Source organism: Capsicum annuum, chromosome 7 (assembly GCF_002878395.1).
Source record: "Capsicum annuum cultivar UCD-10X-F1 chromosome 7, UCD10Xv1.1, whole genome shotgun sequence".
NCBI classification, from domain to species: Eukaryota; Viridiplantae; Streptophyta; class Magnoliopsida; order Solanales; family Solanaceae; genus Capsicum; species Capsicum annuum.
In genome coordinates this window covers 221,080,789-221,101,402 of record NC_061117.1, presented here as the reverse complement: position 1 = coordinate 221,101,402, position 20,614 = coordinate 221,080,789, and the positions used below count along the sequence as shown (strand labels likewise).

Below are 20,614 nucleotides of genomic sequence, written 5' to 3'. Positions count from 1 at the left end.
CGAATCCCGTTAATTTGCTTTTGGGCACTTTCGGCATGACAACCAATCATCCTATAAAACTATAGAAACCCAAAAAAGGCAACTCTTTTTCACTCTCCTCCCTCTTTCCTTCTCCGAGAAGTTTGAGGTTGAGACTGAAGAGTGATCACAACGGAACGCGACTTCGTTCGGTTTCATCCGCCTTCAAGCTAGCAGTACGATTTCTTTCTCTCTTTCTGTTCAATGTTCAGTGATTAATCACACCGTTTTTTGTTTTTTTCGACATAATATATTATCGCGTATTCTCCAGGACTGACTTTGTAATTTATTTGTACCGAATTGCATTTTGCATTGTTTAGCATTTCTAGAAGCGCGGAAGTTTTCGCGCGGAGCATAATTTTGTTGATTTTTTGATGTTTAAATTTCAGTATGAATTTCATCTGCCTGTTATCTTCGTCGATTGAGTTTGTTTTTGTGTGAATAAATGTCGAGTAAAGGTGAAAAGCACTAAAGTATCCCGCTTTTTGTTTTTTTGTTTGGCTGAAAGATTCAGTCGATTTATAGAATATTATCGTGTATTCTCCAGTGAATTTGTTATTCATATGAAGGTAATTGCATTTGCATTGTTTAGCATTTTTAGAAGCGGGGAAGTTTTCGTACAGAGAATAATTTTGTTGATTTTTTATGTTTAAATTTCAGTATGAATTTCATCTGCCTGTTATCTTCGTCAATTGATTTTGTTTTTGTGTGGATAAATGTCGAGTAAAGTTGAAAAACACTAAAGTATTCCGTTTTTTTTCAGTTTCATACCTGAGCTATGAAATGTGTGAGTTTACTACCTAAACTATCACCAACTTTTTATCTAAAAGCTTTTCAATTATCGATTTGTTTACTTTTTCTACCTGAATATCACCATTGTTCAGGTAGGAAAAATGAGCAATTGATAATTGAGATATGTTTTGATAAATAATTGATGATAATTTAGTTTGGAAATTGGCACACCTGATAGTTCAAGTATAAATATTAACAAAATCAGGATACCTAAAATGTGTTTTGACCATTAACGCATTAATGTCTAACTACATTGTCGTGTCAGTTGCAAACTTCGTTGTGGAAAGTGATCGAATGAAATGCCTGCCTTGAATTTGCGACCTAGTCGGTTACATGTTATCAAAGGCGCGCTTAAAGTGCGCTTAAGCCCTAAAGCGAGGCTCAAAACGTGTTGAGCGTTTCGCGTTGCTTAATGTGCTTTTCAGTGTCGTCATCAATTTTCTAGGGCATACTTTTCCTTGCCAATAAGCCTCTTCTGAAGAGGCGACACTAAACAACTTATATTTCACTATATCATAGCATCTTTCCAATTTCTTGGTTATTAATTTTGGACTAAACATATATATTTTTATTTTTTTCTCCCTTTGGTCTTTTTTTCATTAAAGCCCACGCTTTATTTGCATTTTACGCCTAAAGCCCCAATGGACCTTAGAGCTTTTTTATGCCTTTTGCTTTTGATAACACTAGTCGGTTAGACCATTTAATTTCATTATTTCTTTTGTGAATGTATGTGTATGTACAGTAGCATGTTTTCTTCCCTTAATGAATGTTGATGAGATTGTATTTGTTCCTTTCTTGAATATTGTTTAGCAATTCCACTCTAAGGTCGCAGTTTCTTCTTTTTTTACACCTATTTTTAAGTTTGGTGTTCATTGACCTAGAAAAAGCATACCATAAAGTCTAGGAGTGGTGGTGGTGTTAATGGAGATGTTCTGAGGCTAGTGGAGTACCCGGAGCTCACATTAGGGCGATTAAGGACAATTTTCAATGGAGTCAAGATACAAGTGAGGACAGTGGGAGGAGACTCAGAGAACTTTCTAGTCGTGATGGGGTTGCACCAGGGATCAATGCTTGATTTATTTTTATCTGCCTTAGTAATGGATGTATTGTCGCGGCATATCCAAGGGAAAGTATCATGGTGTATCCTATTTGCAGATAGACATAATATTGATTGGCGGGACACTCAAAGGGATTGATGTTAAGCTAAAAGTTTGGAGGCAAATCCTAGAACGTAAAGAGTTTAGGTTGAGTAGGATAAGACAAAGTAGTTAGTTGTGGCAGTGAGGATTGATACTTAGGTCATCGCCAGGAAGGAAAGTTTTAAGTATCTGAGTCTATCATCCAAGGTAATGATGAACCGAGTATATAATCCGAGATGATGATGAGATTGAGTCTATAATCCAAGGTAATGATGAGATCGACGAGAATGGCACACATCGTATTGGAGTAGGGCGGATGAAATGGAGGCTCACATCCGATGTCTTGTCTGATAAGAATGTGCCACCTAGTCTTAAATGTAAGTTTTATAAAGTGGTTGTTAGATCAACTATATAGAGCAGAGTTTTTGCCGATCAAAAACTCGCCTGTCTAGTTGAAAGTAACGGAAATGGGGATGTTCGGGCATATTAGTTGAGATAGGATTAGGAACAAAGATACTCGGAAAGGTGGGTGTGCCCTCTGTGGTGGATTGAGATGGTTTGGATATGTGAAGAGGAGATGTGAGGGTTGGCTATGGTGGATCTGAGGAGAGGGAGAGCCAGTCGAAGAAGTATGGGGAGAGGTGATTAGAAAGGATTTGAAACACATGTAGCTTACCGAGGACATGACTCTAGATAAGATGCTATGAAAGTCGAGGATTAGCGTAGTAGGTCGTTGTGCTGTATAGTTTTCCTTATAAGTGGTACTAATATTTTTTCCCCTACTTTCTTATACTTCAGTTTTATTATTACCTGTTGTTTCCGTTGCTTCGGTTATCGTATTGTTTGTTGATGCTACTTGGTATTCTCTACTCTACTCTCCTTTCCATCTTGTTTTGTTATGCTTTATTTGAGTGGGGTGTTTAATGGAAACAACCTCTCTACCCTCATAAGGTAGGTGTAAGGCTGCTTACACACCACCCTCCCCACACCTCACTTGAGGGATTTCACAAATTATGTTTTTGTTGTTGGGATAGCCTTAGTAGTAGTGTGTCAGCATCTTTTCAGTGGTGATAATTGTATGCTTAATGTAATCTCCACTAATTTGAGGAAGAATATCAAATTTCTTGAAAGTTGGAATGTCAGACTTGGAATGTGCCTTTTCGTGATTTTCTTCGAAATGAAATTTAGATTTGCAATGTGTGTTTGTGCTACATCTGAATATTTCTAAAATTCGTTTTTCCTAAAGAGATTCTTTTGGCTGTGGGTGATACGTTAAGTGAATTAGTTTGCAGTAGTTGCAAATCATTTTCTCAGACCAAAGGATTTACTTAATATGCCTATGGCAGTGTAATAACGCTGTGCAGACAAGTAATTCTTTTATCGCTTCTGTGACTTATAGCTAAACAACCAGTTAGTAGTATTCTCCATTCCTTATCAAAAAGTATTATTTTTCCATTTTTACTATTATCACTTAGTTGCTTTTCTCCTATTACAACTATTGGTTGTCTTTAGGTTCTGTTATCTGTGAAATTTTGGATTCTCTTGTTGTTATGCCATTCAACCTCTGCTATTTTCCTTTACTTTGTGGTTTCTGTTACTCTACAATATGTTACAAAGCCTTTGATTAATAAGTGACTGTTTCATTACTTCTTATCAGCGGTAATAAGTGACTGTTTCATTACTTCTTATCAGCGGTTCTTAGTTCATCTTATGCTGGAAAGATGGAGATGGAAGCAACTCCATCAACAGTTCTGTATACTGATGGTGATAGCAAGAACCTGGAGCTGTTGCTTGATATCTTTGGGTCTGTTGTGTCTCTGAAAGAAATTGCTGCAGCTTATTGTGAAGCAAATCGGGATCCAATTATTGCTTTTGATATACTTGGAGGTCAGCAAGTTAGCACCTCTGGAACTACTTCCTCTGAGTCAGAAGAAAAAATAGAGGATTCTGTTACACTGACTTCTGAATCTGAATTTGAGGAAGTTGGGGATTCTGTGATATTGACTTCTGAATCTGTATCTGAGGTTGATGCTAGGAGAGCTGGTCCCAGTTCATCAAAGCAGAAAAAGTTATCAGTGTCTATGGGGACTGTCTCAAGCATGATCCCAAAAGACTATATGACAAATAGGCCACTAATCACAGAAACTTCTACGAGAACCAAGCCACTTAAATTAAGCGCAGATGATGTTTTTATGCCAGAGCTAAAGGATGAGAAAGCTTCATTAGGCGCTGCAGCTATGAGTGAAACCCTGCCCAGCAGTGTAGAGGAATTCCTCTTCAAAATGCTCGGAAGTGGATTCTCTCTTGACAAGAGTGTAATTGAAGATGTTTTGGGTGAGCACTTTATGATGTCAAGTGTTCGTAAGGTTACATTAGAAGTAGCATTGACACATGGTGTGAGGTTAATGTATACTCTCAATGACCTGAAATTGTGTCATTTCTATCTTCACTTCTTTTCGTTGATCTCCTAATGGAACTTGCAAAAGTCAGTTAAATATTTCTTTATAGTCTGTTATGAGACTTGGTTATATTTTATAGAATGCAACTTGTGGATGGTCCATGTGTTCAGGTTGTACTCAATACTATCACCGCCTTTCTAGAAAAGAGTATTCATCTGCTTTATTGGTTGTTTGAGATATCTTTAAATTCTGTTCCTCTTTTTCTTCCTTATAAATGCATCGTAATTCCTATGAACTTTTAACTGCATCCTAATTCCTAAGAGCTGTCACAACTTTTGGACAATCTCATTGCTAATCTGGTGTTGTTGGATTTGCAGGTCAATGCGGCTATGATCTGAACAAGGTTAGTGATATCAATTCAACCACTTCGTATACTTTATGTGTATTTTGAGGCATCTAACGCTAACATTACATTTAGCTCAAATTTATGTTTACATTCAGCATATGCATACTGTTACTCAGTAAGTGGCACCACATTGTGATAGAAATAAGTGCTAAGCATACATGTGAAAGTTGTTCTAAGCACCTGCAGGTACCATCTGGCCTGCCTATTCTCACTCCAACATATGATCAGCTATGAAATCTTGAAAGTAATTTCTGTGTTTGGTTTGATTTGTATCGAAAGTGTGATTGGCTTTACGCTTTTCTAGGTCCTCTTAAAGTTAATGTTTCTGGTTTGGATTTTGTGGCTAACACTAAAGCAGTTTTGATGTTATGTGGTATGAAGTCCTCATTTAATTAGAAAATAAATTATGCCCCATTGTACTTATCTAAGTAGCTATTAAACCTCTATGATGGTTAAAGTAATTACCTCATGTCCGTAAAAGCTTGTGGAATTAGGAACCAATGAATGAATTTCTTGCTGACTGTGGTTTAGTTTCATGGTGAGAAACCACAATGCATGTGTGGAATCATACAAAATTGCAGGAATGATGAGGCCAGCTTGTTGCTAGATTTGCAGAAGCTTAGTTCTCATCCTAAGCAGACAAGACAATGCTCAGCTATTGCTGTTTAGTTCCTGTTTGGGCGCTTCTCTCTTTTCGTCACTCCCTGATTTTCAGAAATTTTGCATGCATACTATACCTAGATTAGTTTACTTCTCTACACAGATTTGCATATCGCGCAAACCTTGCATTTTTCCTATATGATACCCCCTTTTCTTTGAATATGCAGAGTATGAATAAGCTGCTAAATATGTCAGCATCAGCTTTGGGAATGAGCGATGATATTATAAATATAGGTGTCGAGAAAGTAAGTTTTCTTGTATGTCACTTGGTTTTGTTCATGTCTGCTGTAAAACTAGACACAGATAATCTCACTTACAAGCATTAGTTATTTGGTGATAATTATCTTACTGTGGCAATCTGCTACCGAGCCATGCTTTTGAAGGAAAATGAGATTGCTTTTTCACAATAAAATTCTCGGAAAGGATATTATCTTTCTCTTCTATTCTCCTCCCCCCTCCCCCCCAAGCCCATTCACTCCTCACCCCAGTTTGTTCTCTCCTCCATGCTCTCCCTCTCTCTCAGCTGCCCTGAAAAAGTGCTAATGGCTGGAGTTACTACTGTACTAAGGGGTCGTTTGGTAGAAGGGATAAGAAATATAATCCCAGGATAAAGTTTGAGATTAACTTTATCCCATGTTTGGTAGAAGGGATTACTTAATCCCGGGACTATTTTATCACACCATTTGTACTAAAATGGTGGAATTACTACTATGCCATGGGGAGGGAGGGATAAAATAATCCCATGGGATATCCTTACTTATCCCAAGTAGTGTACCAAATGACCCCTAAGGATCAGTTTTTCTTTGAGAAAAGGGTTCCACATCTATACAAATCCTCATGGTAGGTTGATTGTTTGATAGTTTGACAGTTTAACAGAACAGTCAAAGACCTGATATGCAGTAGAAATGATTTTCAACAAATAAATTCAAGTTGAATTGTTGAATAACCCACTGGTGTGATTACAGACAACAAAAATGAGCAGTGTATTCCTTTTGGGAGGCAATTTTGCAAGGGATTCTATTCTTAAACAATAGGTTTCTATGAGGCAACTTATCTAGAACTGGAAACAGTTTTGGCTCTGTACTGATGCATTTCGCTTAAACTATTTTTTTTAAGAAACTGGTAACTGGTATTCCTCAGCATTCAGGGCTATGCTGGCCGCCTCCAAAAGTAATTACAGAGAAGGAAAAAAAAAGCAGAAATGCTTACAAAGAACCTATGAAATCAACTAATTGGATTTCCTCTTCTGTATTTTGTTCTTTACACCAAAAATCTAAGGAAGTAATTACTTTCCATTTAATCTTCTGTATTGAGCATTCTTTTCCATCAAAAATCCTCTGATTCCTTTCCTTCCAGATATTCCACCAGATACAAGCAGGTACCGTCCTCCACCACTTCTTTTGACTCTTGCTGCCTGCCCTTCTGATCCAACAACTCAATAAGTGCTGTGTGTTCTGGCATACACCAGTTTAGGCTAGCTAAATTGAAGAATAAAGCCCATACGTGTGTTGTTACTTTGCAATTTTCTTGGTTTCCAGTGCCTCTTTGCATAGTCAACATCTAGACGCTATGTTGATGCCCCTTTTCTCTAATACTTCATGAGTCAAGCAGGCTCTCCTAGCTACCAACCAGACAAAACACTTCACTTTAGTAGGAGCCACACTCTTCCAAACAGCACTCCATGGCCCTGTTTTCCTTCCTCCAGTTACAATAGATCCCACTTATACAATCTGTTGACAGAGACTCTTCCATCGTGTTGTTCCCATAATAGTCCGTCTGTTTCCAAGTTAGTGCCTGGGAAGCCTTCTATCATATTCTGTAGTTCAAGTATCCCTTCTATCTCCCAGTCGTTTAACAACCTTCTAAAGACCAAAGTCCACCCTTGTTGAGACTAGAGTCCCCTACAACACAAAGATAAGGGGTACGGTCTGCATATATCCTACCCTCCCCAGACCCCACTTGTGGGATTACGCTGGGCATGTTGTTGTTGTTGTATGCAACTAAAAATTGCCTAAATCACATGAAATTGTTTCCTTACTATGCTTTTCATCTAATGTAACAGCCTGTGGAGAGTCCAGATTTTGCATCAGTTGCATCGCAAGAGACACCTTCAATGTTAGATCCAGCCATCTGGTACTGTTCCCCAGAATTATAATTTTAGTGCCCAGGAAGATTTTTTTTTTCGGTTGAACAGATTACTTAGGTTTTCAAGATCTTGCAATGCGTCATAGTCATCCTTTTATTTTTGCTAATGCAGTTCCAAAGCAAATAATAAGACTAAAAATGGGCTCAACTTATCTAAGAGGGAGCAGGACAGGTATGATCTTCAAAAGGAAGTTCTGCTGGCATTGTTTGATGCACCTGCAAGACATGATGATGTGGATGAGGTTATTCGTCCATTGAGGGAAGTTGGGAAGTCTAGGAGATCAAGTCACGTTGTGGAGAAACCATTACAGGATACTTTAGAACGCCAGATTCTTATCAGGACACCAAATGATGCAAAAAGTAAGCGACACTTAACTGCTTATTACTTGTGTTGGACAGATGGAAAAAGTGTTTTTGATAATATTTGGCTTTTTCTGATAGTTCCGAGTGCCAAAAAAGAAAAAAACATTTGGCTTATTCTGAAGGGTTTCATATCTTCTTTTTAAGTGCGTCTTTCTATTGATTTTGTACTCTTCTATGGCAAAGTTTCTTTTTCAGTTGGATCTGCCACTGTAAGCCAGAAACTGGAGAGCTTTCTTTCTTTTTATTTTCTTCATTGTATAAGGTCTCTGATTTTTTTTCTTTTAAAAAAGGTCTATACGTTGGAGCAAGTAAGTACTCTTTCTCTTCTTGGTTTGTCTTTTTCTTGAGGTACCTTGAGCTTTATTCTACAGAAGCGAAATTACCATTTAACTTATCTGGACCAGTAAGGACATCCATTCATATCGAACCATATGGATGTTGCTGTCGAACAAGTACAAGCATATTCCTATCTTAGCAGTTTACTTACAAAATTCCGTTGGCAACACAGACTAAAACCTTAAAGTACCCTATTCATTCACAGAAAAGATTTTAGAATATTATATGTACTTGTCAAACAACAACATACCCAGTGTAATCCCACAAGTGGGGTCTGGGAAGGTAGGGTGTATGCAGATATTTAATTTCTGCATGGATATTTGTTGCTATCCAGTACTCCTTTAGGACAGCTAATTTGCTTCATTTTCTCATGTAAAAACCTCTTGAATTTCAATTATTAGATGGTGAGGAGAATGAAGAAAGCTACGAAGTTCTTCGGAAAGCTGTAAAGGAGTACTGGATTACAATGAAAGAGTACTATAAAGCAGTGAGTCATGGAAACCTCTCTTCTACTGTTTCATGATCTGAATATCAGTAAGATGCGTCATTCTGTGTTGGGCAAGAAGAAGAAAACTTTAGTATGTTAAATCATGACTGGTATTTACTAACTTATTGTTTTCCAGGCTTCTGAAGCATTTTTCCTGGGAGATCATGATAAGGCAGGCAAATTCCTGGAAGAGGTAGGATGTTTGTTCCTTTATCTAGAGTCTCCTTCACTGCTTACATTTGAAAATATTAGGGAAGAAATAACTGGCGTCTCTAGTCTCTATGAGATGTTCTACTGATTAGTATTGGCTGAGTGGGTGGTGTGCAGTTACCATCTTAGCTCTGTTAAGTGGTCAGAGTCTGAGCATTTTGTCATCTTCCTTCAAACTATCCAAATACTTATTTACTTGCTTCTTACTTTACACCTATCAAGGGAGGTTTTAGCTTCCAAGCTAGCCTACAAATACCAAAAAGCCAAGTAATGTGAGCAGGATAAAGTGTCTTTTGAAGATCAAGCTTCCAAGTTCAATTTCTTAATATTCACCAGCGTCTTTCACTTCTAGCACAATGAAGATAAAATACTCATAACGTCACCTATCACGGAAAAAAGATGAAAAAAAGCTCTAAATTCATGCTGGGTACAGTGTCCAATCTGTGCAAACTCTTCTCTTTCCAAAAGTTGACCTTGCCTTGGCTAATCCTCTTATTTAAATTTCATTATGGTGGTGTGCTGGAATTTTACTCATAATCTTCTCACGAGACAGGGACAATTTTTCATGAAGAAGGCGCAAGAGGTTGATGGACGATCCTCTCAAAAGCTTCTTGAAACCAGGTCAGGCAGAGAACCATCTTATTTTCTCGTTTCTTTCTCTATGTTGCTTACAGGGCTTGTATTTACCTCAATACTCCAACCTTAGTGGCAGTTCCAGCAAAGAAATTGTGGCAGTCAACCTTCTCGGTTTGGAGCCAAAGGATGCTGTGCGCGTACTCCAAACTCAGTTGAATTCTCTTTGTGGTTTCTCATGTAGGTTATTGTCATTAAAAGCCTTCGTCAATTCTTTTATATAATAAATGACATTGATAGCTTTCCTTCTATCAGCTATTCCATATCTCAAAATTTTAGTTGGGATCACTGCCGAAGAAGCCAAAGGTCCCCGGAAGCAGCTGGTATGACTTGTTTCATCTCTTTTTTCTTTTTTTGGGTGCTGATATGTTTGAATAATTTGGTCCATTCGCTGCGGTTTTTCTCACGGATATACATTATCGATACTTGGAAAATTGTACATTAAAAAAGAGTTTCTCGAGATCTACAAATTACTTTTGAAGAAAATGGTTGTTTTTAATTTTTCCTGTCTCTGCCATGTCATGCACCTTTTAATAATGTAGATGGTTCAGAAGATTAGTCCTTGAAGTCTAAAACATTTAGCCCAGATTGGTGAATAGAAGATAATTAATAATAGACCTTAAATTTGACTTATGGGAAGTTTTAAGTGCAATTAAGCTGTATGCCAGTTCATCTTTTCACCTCTAAATTATGAAAACGGAAGTTCCATTTACAACAGCATACCCAGTGTAATCCCACAAAGTGGGGTCTGGGGAGGGTAGGGTAGGGTAGGGTGTACGCAGACTAAAGAAACAACAGTACAGGATGTACTGGAAATAAAAGAAACAACAGACAGTACTAAAAGCAATAGATAATAGCTGAACAATACTACAACAAAATAATACTATAATAACCTACTACCCTTACTATCTAAGGCCATATCCTCGGTAAGTTGCAACAACGCCATGTCCTGCCTAATTACCTCACCCTAATACTTCTTCGGTCTACCTCTACGTCACCCTAATTACCTCAGCCAAGTGCGCCAGTGCATCTCTTCATCACATGCCTGAACCATCTCAATCTCGCTTCCCACATCTTGTTCTCCACCGGAGCGACTCCCACCTTATCTCAGATGTCTTTATTTCTAATCGTATCCCTCCTAGTATGCACACACATCGAACGTGGCGTCCTCATCTCCGCCACGTTCATTCATCTTTCGTAAATGTAAAACTACAATGTTCGGATGTCGAATACTGCTGAATGGACAGTATTTAACTATACAGTCGCCACCTTGTAGAACTCTATTAGAGGTGTCGGTGTAGTTAGTTTATGGTCTTAATAACCAATCATAGTGTAAGCTAGGTAATGTGATATCCAAATTGTTTTAATAGATACTATATGATATAATCAAATTTCAAAATGTACGTATAAGAAACAACTGGTTTTTAGAGAATGTCATAGTGTTGACTCTTATTTTCATTATTTTTGATCAAGAATGTTTTATGTATAATACTTTGAAACAAGATGCATTTAAAAGGATTTATCCCATGCCGTAGGATTAACAGAAATTCTTTCTGAATTTATTTAATCTCTGTTGTTTTATATCTCCCAGATAGTATGTCCAAATTTTTCCTTATTCCATGTTCATTACATCTCATTTCTTTAGCTACTTGAATTGAACAAACAGAAGTATGACACAGATATTTGAAAACAGGTGCTTAAATTTTTGAAGAGGGATTCTATAGCGTGGACGGAGCAAGAAGATGGCTTAGCACTTGTGATAAGAGCGGATGTGATAGATCCGAGGAAAATGACTTTTGCTAAAAAATCAGCTAAAAGATAAACTGCCAGAGTCGGAAGGATGATTGATCGAACTGCGAGCTCTGCATCAACTTGGTTCTTGTTAAATGCTTCTGCATTTTTCATGAAACAAGAAACAGCCTTGGGTTTTTGTCCCTTTTTGCTTACAAAAAGACTTATATTTTCCCTCTTAATTCTCAAGCCGGTGAACATTTTTTTTGCTTAGGCACCAATTTACTTGGTAAAAACTAGTTACTTTGCAAATCGATTTCAGATGTACTGTGGATTAATCATGCATTTGCTTTCTCTTATCTTTGCCTGTTGCTTTCTTTTTCTGACTTAGAATGTACTTATACATATATAGTTGCACGCCATGATAGTTTGCAGGTACTTCTATCAAGGGTGTCTGACATACTCAAGTAAAACAGGATAAAACGGATTTCCTTTTACTTGGTTAACAATAGAGAACTCGACTTGGCATCATACGACCTAGTATGTGCTAAAAATTCACAAATAGCCATGTTTCAGCCTATGTGGCTGAAGGCCTGAAAAATACCCATTGTCTTGGAATTCCAAATTTAAAATTTCAGAACAGTGGTAACTTTTCAAAAATAGGGCGAAGAATGAGTAATGGGCACTATATTTCTAGCTAGTATCTTGATGAATGTGGACTTGTGACTATATTTCAAAGCTAGAGTTGATGATTGATTTATAGGCGCTAGTTCTAGCTATTAGCTGGCCTGATGTGGCCTTTAGACCATCGAACTAGCTCTACAGGACACACTAAGAAGGGATTGGAGGTGACACATATATTGTTAGATGCGAAGGGTCGCCTAGTAAAGTTGTAGTCGTATGACCTAGAGATCAGGGGGTCGAGCTATGAAAACATCCCTTGGAAAAACTGCAGGGCCAAATTTTGTACAATAGATCCTTATGATATTTCATCCTTCTCTGAAACCCATGTACAGCATGAGCTTAGTGCACCAGACTACACTTTTCTGCATCTCGTTAGATAATTGACCGTCATTTGAATAGCTGATTTATAACGATAATCCTCGATTTAACTTTTTACTTTTCTATAAATATTTACCAATAAACATTTATTTCAGTATCTTATATCTGCAACTTTCCATTGAATGAGAACAAAATCGGAAATCCCCTTTTATAGTGCCAAAGCAACCTCATGAATGGCAAAATGTGGACACTCAATCTTAATTTAGAATTAAAATTATTTACATGTAAAGAAGATACAAAATCTATCAAAAATAACTAAAACCAAGTTAGAAAAGGAGCTGAGAAAAAACACAATAAACTTAGGTGATCGATCATCCATTAACACTTGAAACAATAATAATTCAAGCTAATGCATGAGATATCATTTGGATGATTTCATTGATCATTGTGTAAGTCTTTGCATCTCAGTTTGGTCATTCAAAGTCTCAAGAAGAAGTGGAGGGGCGAATTGAGCCGTTCCTTGATGCTCCTCTGAATCTTGACAAAATGAAAGTATTATGGTATCAATCGACATCTCCACAACTGCAAAGAAGAGCGTTGCCACGACGTATCCAAGAAACCAGCACACCTGCATTACAAACAGCAGTCAGTCGAGCTTAGAGGTACTGAAGAGAAGTTCGACTAAAGTTTCACTTAGATGTGAATGGAGTGCGTTCTTTAACCCTTCTCCATTGGAATAACAGGCTTGGTTCACTAGTCATGATATCAACACATGACACGTCTATGTTGTACGAGTACAAGCGCCATGATCATGGGTCGAAAACAGTTGGGTCCTAAGAAATGCCCACACATAAAATTATCCCCATTTAGAGCTTGTTTGGCCAAACGGCTAAAAACTGCTTATTTGCCAAACACCTTAAATTTCCATAAAAGTGCTTTTGGACTCCAAACCTCTTTGACCAAACAGACTCTTAGTTTGTGAAATTGAGAGTCGCATCTGTTTAAAAGGAAAGTCCATCTGCAAGAATTAGATTTACCAGCACCGGGAATACTGGAGATGAGATCTTGTTGTGTCCAACATTGTACTTGTGAGTATCCAACATGAGAAAAGCAAAAAGTGTACTTGCAAGACTGACACACAGCTTCCCAAGAAAGAGAATAACATCGCCAATGACATTCACTTTTCCTATCCGAAGGATGTTGCTGATAATGAGATCGGTTGCAAGCTCAGAAGACTTAAAAAAGCCTTTTCCTGTTATTGCTATCTGCAAAACATCACAAGCACTATCATAACTGATGCTGTTAAGATAATCAATCACTACAAAAGTGCCGTCTTTTTTCTCAAGCATGGCACACTAGACTGGAAGAACAGGCAACATTTTTTACTTACCAAGATGTAAGCATTACGATTCACAGATTTGATGGTCCAACTAATACACCTCAGGAGACATTGTGAGCAATTATATACCATTCTTCCAAACCAACTTTCTGGTGCAGAATTAGCAGCTTTAAGTTTACGCCGGAGTGCTTCAAGTATAAACCTGATAGACTCTATAAATGAAACAATAAGAGAACCAAGAGCAACAGATCCAATGTTGTAACGTGCAAGCCGCTTCATAGAGGAGAACACTGGGAGAAATGAAATTTTCGGCTGCACTTGCAAAAGAAGGCTGATCAGTCACAAGTACCCCGAATACTCTGTATTAAAATCAGGAACTTTTTTATTTCAAAACTATATGAAACGAGCTACTGAAGCTGATTGCATACGAGTATCACACAACAAACATGATTATGAGAAGAAACAGCAGAAATTCAGAATGATTTGGAAAATTCATCCAACGGAAGGTGAATGAAAGTAACAGCAATTGGATTTTGACCAGCATTGCTGGAAAAATGAGATGAGAATTTATGACCTACCGATGTTCCACCTCGAGCCCAATAGTATGTGGCGACAGAGCCTGCAGTGACTGTTGCAGAGCTTGCAAGAAAAAACTGAGTGGCCCAATAGCCGCCAAACAAATGGAAAAAAATTGCAGCAGCGATATGAGAAGTATACTGGATGCTGTAACCGCAGCAACGATCACAGCTCACCCTTTTTGACTTAAGATCATACGCACAGCAGTTGGTGTTGCAATCATTCTGGACAACGCGTCCAGAACTAAAAAGATGAAGAGCAGCTGAAAACCAAAACATGTAGAAGACTGCTAGGATAGCATACGGAATGATGGGGAAAATTATTAGTGCTTGTACTTCTCCAATGACCTTAGCAGCTACCTGCAATTTAAACTCCCAATCATAATCTCAACTTTACAAGAAGCTTTATACTCAATCCATGAACACGAAAACTCTGATACTGCTATAATCAGTCTTCTAGATGAACATTTTGCTACAGAGAACAGAAGACGCGTTTTCTTAATATAATCTTTTTCTCTTGGCGTTATTCTGGCGGTAGATATAAATCCGACTTCATGAAGATACAACTGAAATAAACGCAGACGTATACCAGGGAAATAGTCAAACATGCTCCTTACTATGTTTCTGCAAATAGGAAAATTACCTCATGAAAATAAACTAAGAAATCATCTACAATATCCCGAATTTGCTACATGCTTCTCATGTTTTTTCAAGCACCTTGTAAAAGGCATCCACACTACTATTTTATGTACGTAGGGGTCATCATTTCCGTGTAAAAGGGCAAGATAAATCAGGTTTAGTTTAGTACTCCATCATAAAGGGCTATAATATAACCAATATTTAACATCCTAAGTTCTGACAAGAGAATTAGAACTGAATATTTAAAAAGGTGTCACTATTTTATCATGAAAAAAATTAAAAGGTGTTACTTCTCTGAGCACAAATAATATAAATGCTGTTATTCTACAAGGCTTATTGTATATCTTTGCTGTAGGTACAGAAATGAGTATGAAATGACACTTTTATGACTCAAAAAAAGACAAGCCACGGGACTATAAGGCTCAGAAAGGTTGGGAGATGGACTTACCTTCAGGACCGAAGTAGCCATAAGGATACGTCGCACTATAGCGATGGATGACAAGACCGAAATAATCATCACAACGGTCATGAGAACAGCAGCAGCATGGAGATGAGTTATTTCCTACCAAGTAGATAATCTAATTAAATGGTACAGCGAACAAAAGGCAAACCATTACACAGAGAATGATAAAACTGAAAAATCAAGCTTACCCTTGCTGATACATGATAATACGGATCATGTTCACCAATGATGGGGGAGATAGAGTCGTTCCCTATCCATCCAGCTGGACAGGAAAGAAGGAAATTTTTGTTAGTGTACTTAATGGAAAAAATACAACCCGTGAGATTACACGGGATATGTTGTTGTTGTTTGTACTCAATGGAAAAATATGATGCTAGAGGAATGGAGGGTACTCCATCTCAATAACATATCGGACGTAGAACTGAAATTTGACATGAATAAATTACTAAGTAACAGAGTGCAAGCATTAGGAAATAGTATCAAACCTTTCAGGTAGTAGAACATTGTGACCGAAATGATGAGGGCATTAAAGAGGACAACAGTTATCCAAGGCATTGCAGCCACAAAGTGACGAATCAGCAAAAGCCATATCACTGATAGAAACACTGGCAAAATTCCCCCACAAACAATCAATACTCCCCATGACTTGCCAATGTCAGCTACATACCTCTGAAAATGTGATGCAAATGTGAATTTCGAACTCTTAATAGAGAATGCGACACCATAGAGAATACGAGGTACCAAGTTTGATATAAAATTGTTTCTGATTGTTTTGATTTAATACGTGTTACTCGAGCATTTCAGTGTTCTCTTGTTTTATACATCGTTTGACCATTGACACGCAGGTCAAATGAAACATATTTGTTATTTATGAAAATGAGTTGATCTTTTACTGATTGAGAAAAAATAATCCACAGAATTTGTGGATATGAAAAGTCACTCTTTTTACATGCGCTTATGTATGCTGATGGAACTCTTTTTACATGCGCTTATGTATGCTGATGCAGTTCCAAGTGAAAATGCCATTTACAGCCAATGAAACGAGCAATTTACAACTATACTATTGAGTGTCTCATTTTCTCTAGGCAAGTTTCAATGCCAAAATTTTAGCTGAGTGCTTTACAAGCAAAACAAGAGAAGTGTAAGTCACTCAACCTTTAAGACCAAAGACCGAGAGTCAATTAAGCCATGGATCGATCTATCAACAGTGATGTCCTCAACAATGTTAACACCACCCATCTCCTTCCAATGCCGCAAAGAGACATTTGATGCACGGGCAATAAGCTGGCAGCTCCAATAAACTGGCAAAAGGTTAAAATTATTATTGAAGAACTGAATATCTCAATACAACATGAACTTCAAAAGATAGGGGGAAGGGAAACAGTATGTTCCATTTTATCGGGCGCGGAGCTGAAGTCATCAAAAGGACCTTTTACCTGGTTCCTAAATCAATAACATTCCCTCCGTCTTAATTATTTTGTCTTACTTTCCTTTTTAGTAAGTTTCAAAAAGAATGTCTCGTTCACTTTTGTACAACTCTTTAATTTTATTTTTCCGCATGACATGTTTAAGACCACAAGATTAAAGGGGGCAGTTTGGTACATTCTACATATCTTTAATTTAAGATCACAAGATTCAAAAGTCTTCTACTTTCTTAAACTCCATGCCAAGTTTCAAATCAGACAAACAAAATGAAACGGAGGGACCAAGTACTTAGCAAACGACATGCTTGACTTTTCATGCCGCAAATGTCTTCCCTAATTAATTTGGCTCTTCTATTTTCACTTACCATTAACACTTGGAAATATGACAGGGTAGCAAGGACCTTGAAGCTGAAGCGAAGTGTTTCTTAGGTCTGGAGTAAGGTCTGCAAAGTAATCGTAATTTCTATCAATCCACTCATCTACTGACATACGAACCTCGCCTTCTGGATAGTCACACACCCAATTTAGAGAATCTTCGGATGGGATAGGGCAGTCCAACAAACAAATGGTCCTGGCATTAGAAATCTTGGCCTGATTATCCTTTGAACCACTTTCATAAACTTGATTAGGATTCATCCAGTATCTGAGTTCCAATTCACGGAGATCAGGATCAGCATGTCTATCACCACAAACATTGCCTTTATAGTCCAGCCCATATGTTAGCCTGTTAGGCCAAAACAGATGCATCAGAAATACAACGACGAGTGAAAAAATACATTCATTGACAAAGGTAAGATTTTTTTTGTTTTTTTTGGCATGGACAGGCTGAAAAAAGCTCTTATTATATAATTCCATTTAGAGAAAAGAACCCTTCTTAGTAGCGTAAACAAATACAACGACGACAACAAGAACCCTTCATAGTAGCGTAAACAGAATACAACGATGACGACAACATACCTAGTGTAGTCCCACATTGTGTAGTCCGGTGAGGGTAGAGCGTACGCAGACCTTACCCCTACCTCAAAGGTAGAGAGGCTTCTTTAGGTAGACCCTCGACTCAAGGAAAAACAGTTCAAAGAGTAGTGTAAACAGAATATTTGAAAGATATTGTTGAAGACATGATTAATTACGTATGGTACCAGAACAGAGAGTTTTCCAGGTTCGAGTCTCAGCATCACCTATCATCAGGTTTCTTTTGATAAGAATCTCAATAACAAAGAGCCAAAAAAGAACATTCTTTTCGTCTTGTGGCAACGCTTTAAGTATTCTCTCCAAAAGCTTGATGAGATGCAGAGATGGTCACACAATTCCTTGTCTCCGAACAAGGAGTTCACATATACCAATCTTTAAATGATAACTTAAGCCATAAAAACAGGTTCTTTAAGTGGCAATTTCAATAACAAAGAGCCAAAAAAGAACTTTTTTTTTCGACAGGTGGCAACACTAGTGCTTTTTTTTTTTTTACAATCATCAGAAGGTACAGTCTTAAAGAAGATAAATTTGTACATCAGGACAAGAAAAACAAACCAACATCTGAAGTTTCCATTCAGTCAAAACGACAAAAGAGTAACTTTTCAAAGAAAGGTGAATCTAACACAGAGTACAGTAAGGAATTTACAACAACAACAACACATCCAGTGAAATCCTACAAGTGGGATCCTTGGGAGGTTAGTGTGTACGCAGACCCTAACCTTACCTCGTGGAGGTAGAGAGGCTTTTTCCAACAGGGAAGAAAACGTAGCAACTAATAAGGAAATCTGTGCAGAGCATTCGGGAAACAAACTATAACAATAACAAAATAGTGCCATGATCGAAACACAATATATCAATCTTTCAATGATATTTGGCCATAAAATCAGGTTCTTTTAATGACAATCTCAACAACAAAGAGCCAAAAAGAACATCGTTTTCAACTTGTAGTTGTGCGTTTCTTTTACACCCTTCAGAAGGTAGAGTCTTAAACAAGATGATTTGTATATCAGGACAAGAAAAACAAAGCAACATCTAAATTTTACATTCAGCCAAAAAAACAAAAGAGTAGCCTTTCAAACAAACCCCAAATTACACTACTCAGTGCGAACAAAAAAGAAAAAGAAAACAACTTACACAAAAAACATTAATCTAATAGTAGATCAAAATGGCAAATACAACACACACACATTTAGGGTATGAAAAAACAACAAAAAAGCAAGCAACTTTTTTCATTTCTTGTTTTTTTTTCTTTTCTTCTTTTAAACCACAATGGGTTTCCTTGTTAAATCCAAAACAATGAAGATAACAAGAAACACAGCATCTCTACATTTCAGGATATGAAAAAACAGCTAAAAAGCAAGCAACTTTTTCATTTCTTGATCTTTTTTTTTCTTCTTTTTTAACTCAATGGGTTGCCTTGGTTGTATCCAAAACAATAAAGATAACAAGAAACTTGAACATTTAGGATGTGAAAAAACAGCAAAAAAACAAGCAATTTCTTCATTTCTTTATTTTTTTTTTACCTCAATGGGTTTCCTTGGTTGAATCCAAAGCTAGAATTAACAATCATAGCAACCCAAAAAACAAGAAAAACAACATCTCTACATTAAGGATATCAAGAAAGCAAGCAACTTTTTTCATTTCTTGATTATTTTTTTTTTCCTATTTTTTTAACCTCAATGGGTTTCCTTGGTTGAATCCAGAGCTAGAATCAACAATCATAGCAACCCAAAAAGCAATAAACACAACACGAAACACAGCATCTGTACATTTATGATATGAAAAAAACATCAAAAAAGCAAGCAACTCTTTTCATTTCTTGATCTTTTACTTTTTTCTTTTACCTCAATGGGTTTCCTTTGTTGAATCAAAACAATGAAGATAACAAGAAACACAACATCTCTACATCTAGAATATGAAAAACCAGCAAAAAAGCAAGCAACTTTTTTCATTTCTTGATTTTTTTTTACCTCAATGGGTTTCCCTGGTTGAATCCAAAGCTAGAATTAACAATCATAGCGACCCAAAAAGCAATAAACAAAACAAGAAACACAACATCTCTACATTTCCTGTTATGCTTGATTATACCATCCCCTACTTGAGTTGTACTTCCATCACTTGAAGGGTACTTCCCTATAACTGCGCCTAATGGTCCTCCCATTTTCACTACACCTAAATCTCTATCAAAATTCTTCAAATCTTGAAAATGGGTTCATAAAAATGGGGTTTTTGCAAAAAAAGAAGTGACTCTGTGTGTGTGTGTGTGAAGAAAGTGAGCAAAAAAGGAGTGTGAAAAGGGACAGGGGTTTATGGGAATAATGTTTTTTTGTTAATCAGTAATTAGTGTCACTAAAGTTCTGATTAAAAAATGTCTGAACATAGTTTTTTTAATGTAAAGTTTTATTACAGTAAGTGTTAAGACAAAGATTTTATTGGATATTTTTTTAAGTGTAAGAGGACAGAAGAATCTAATGACAAATTGCCAACAGTTTAAAGTGGACTGGCTTTGAGCTTTATTTTCTTTTACCTTTTTTTTTTTTTGTCTACCAAAGTTTAGAAATACAAATACCCTTGTATATTATACATTTGTATAATACAAGAATTTCCCAAATAAATGCTAGTGTCCTCAAGATATAAAAAACTAAAAATTACACAAATACACGACTTATGTTTTCAATATTACAAAAAGTCTCAACTCTCTAAATATATTACAAAAATCTCAATATATACACAGAATGTTATGTATATGTCGGTTATGTTATGTATATCAATAGAGAGAGAGTAAAATAATTAAAAAAGTGGGAGAAAGTGTAATTACTTCCAAAAAAGGATTGGTATTTATGTTATTTATACTAAAAAAAATTATATAATTTTTTTTGAA

At 36.9% G+C, this 20,614-nt stretch overlaps 2 protein-coding genes across 2 annotated transcripts; one reads left to right on the top strand and one right to left on the bottom strand.

Moving 5' to 3' along the window:
- Window positions 1-10: 10 nt before the first annotated feature.
- Window positions 11-11,678, top strand: LOC107878668 (putative nuclear RNA export factor SDE5). The gene is made up of 12 exons (XM_016725750.2): window positions 11-194; window positions 3,642-4,283; window positions 4,726-4,751; window positions 5,582-5,659; window positions 7,477-7,547; window positions 7,672-7,919; window positions 8,660-8,745; window positions 8,882-8,938; window positions 9,509-9,576; window positions 9,662-9,768; window positions 9,844-9,911; window positions 11,282-11,678. The coding sequence occupies exons 2-12, from the start codon at window positions 3,671-3,673 to the stop codon at window positions 11,408-11,410; spliced, it is 1,551 nt and encodes a 516-aa protein (XP_016581236.2). The 5' UTR covers window positions 11-194; window positions 3,642-3,670; the 3' UTR covers window positions 11,411-11,678.
- Window positions 11,679-12,504: 826 nt separating this feature from the next.
- On the bottom strand, window positions 12,505-20,211 carry LOC107878667 (choline transporter protein 1). Its single transcript, XM_016725748.2, has 10 exons — window positions 19,704-20,211; window positions 17,127-17,485; window positions 16,493-16,638; window positions 15,823-16,006; window positions 15,526-15,599; window positions 15,323-15,436; window positions 14,239-14,595; window positions 13,712-13,972; window positions 13,359-13,586; window positions 12,505-12,949 (listed from the first exon to the last, which is right to left on the bottom strand). Exons 1-10 carry the CDS (start codon window positions 19,892-19,894, stop codon window positions 12,764-12,766), a joined length of 2,100 nt encoding a protein of 699 aa, XP_016581234.2. The 5' UTR covers window positions 19,895-20,211; the 3' UTR covers window positions 12,505-12,763.
- Window positions 20,212-20,614: the final 403 nt, after the last annotated feature.